At 36.4% G+C, this 1,967-nt stretch overlaps 1 protein-coding gene across 1 annotated transcript; it reads right to left on the bottom strand.

The window, feature by feature from the left end:
• Nucleotides 1–27: 27 nt before the first annotated feature.
• LOAG_15076 (hypothetical protein) lies at nucleotides 28–1,558 on the bottom strand (the record flags this gene model as incomplete). The annotated part of the gene is made up of 6 exons (XM_003150568.2): nucleotides 1,448–1,558; nucleotides 1,233–1,311; nucleotides 1,027–1,160; nucleotides 623–853; nucleotides 259–454; nucleotides 28–142 (listed from the first exon to the last, which is right to left on the bottom strand). Coding segments are annotated over exons 1-6 (846 nt in total), but the record flags the coding sequence as incomplete, so codon positions are not given.
• Nucleotides 1,559–1,967: the final 409 nt, after the last annotated feature.

Consider the following 1,967-nt stretch of genomic DNA (forward strand, 5'->3'; position numbering starts at 1 on the left):
AGCTTTAGTTCTTGAACTGAGCTATTTATTAACATGTAGTCGGCTGCCAAGTTCCAATAGTCATTGAAAAAGAATATGGGCTTGTAAGTGTTATCAATCGGGTCAAACTTTACAGCTTCATCAAGGGGAGATGGTAACGAACCTGCAAAACAGATCGCTACTGATTTAATAATGAACTCATTAGGGGGAAGCAAGACAACAATTCGACTACCCTTGCTTATGAAGAATTTCATGTAAATTTTTATAAAAACATTTTACCTCTCTGCCATGCTGTTTGATCATCGACAAGACTGATCGTTAAATTGGGATGCCAATAATTCAGTACTTCAAAACTCATCACTTCAGCCTTCTTTTGTTCTTCCTCGGTCTGCTCTGTTTTGCCAGTAAGCAGATTTTGTGTTTTTTTGTAATACTTCTTCTTGTATTTGTTAAGTTGTCGTACATTATACAACACCTGAAAACTATAAACAATAAAACTACTACTATCTGGAAATTTCCAACAAAAACAGATAACATAATATACCAATACATTTCATAATATTACATGAATTTTAGTCTTGAAATAACAAAACAGGCTTAAAAAATTTGCTATGACTTGGTCGGTGTCATGATCAAAAATAACCTCTCTTTTAACATGATGCCGACTTTTACGATCAGGTGATTGATCCTTCTTTACAATGAACACATGTATGTATAATGAGCCATTATTAGCAAGAGATTTGGGAGTAGGAAACGTAGCTGATTTAGTACGTGAACCATCACCATCTGGACCAGATGTCCAGTCACTGTATGTTAGACCAGTTTCTTTCCAAAATAGTGCACTTTCGTCATCAAATTCATCGAACCTATCCTGCTGAAAATCTTCTAGACCTAACTCAGTAAAATATAAAACTGATTATGGATTGATTCCATGAGAAAACTAAACACAAAAGTTTCTACTACTAGAATAACAACTGTGTCTAATAAACGCACTTTTGGAAAGCAGAAAAAAAGAAGCGAACACCAAACACCAACATTTAAACTAACCGAATCCGAAAGGTATATATAAAGATCAAACTTCTGCCCTGGTTGGAAAAGATTTCGCGATGGCAAAGAGGCACCTCTGTTCGACACTCCCGTATTATTATAACCAATGTTACCAGACCGTCCACTCATAAAATCTGCAGCAAGAGTATTTTCACCATCTCAAACATTATGATAACTGACAAATAATCCGAAAAAAATAGCATTACTTTTTAAAAATGACGTCACGAAGTAAACAATCATAATGCGGTACAGCATCCCTTTAACGAATGTCCATGTGTCGAATCCCTGAAATGCGAACCGAAAGTATAAGGATTCTCATCTTTATTTCTCTTCTCTCATGTTTGATTCTACTGCAATTCCAAGATAAAAACTAACGGAAACAGATGCTTAAGGGTGGTTCTATCGTATTTAAAAAAAGTACTCGTTGTTGTTCTGGATTAGCTTGAACTTGGTCGCCGGTTTCAACGACCCCACCACCACCACCATCATTACTGATTTCATTGTTTCCTGACATAATGCACAATCTGTAATTCTTTCAGTGAATAGCACAGAGGAATGCGTAGAAGAAAGGGGAATATTTTCTCAATTTCTTTAAGCAAATAATACGAATCTTTCCACCTATCTTTGACCTTTCTACAGGATCACCAGTACCACCGTAACCCTAGCAACTATGACTCATTAGATTTCTTCATTCTTGGTGATGAAGGAGAGGCCAACAAAGTTTAAAGAGTTTGCATTCTCAGTCTTAAAACAAGGACAACGCAAAATAAGTTAAGTAAGGTAGACAAGGACAAAAATTGTTACCATCAACGAGAACGTATCTTATAAGAGAATGAAGAGGAAGAGGGAAAGTGTAGAAAGTAACATGCAACTGCTGTAGCAGAGAATGAGAGCTCTCCAATGTTAAACAGTGAACAGGAAGGACAGAAAGAGAGGGGGAG

Source organism: Loa loa (assembly GCF_000183805.2).
Source record: "Loa loa unplaced genomic scaffold supercont3.1490, whole genome shotgun sequence".
Lineage (NCBI taxonomy): Eukaryota > Metazoa > Nematoda > Chromadorea > Rhabditida > Onchocercidae > Loa > Loa loa.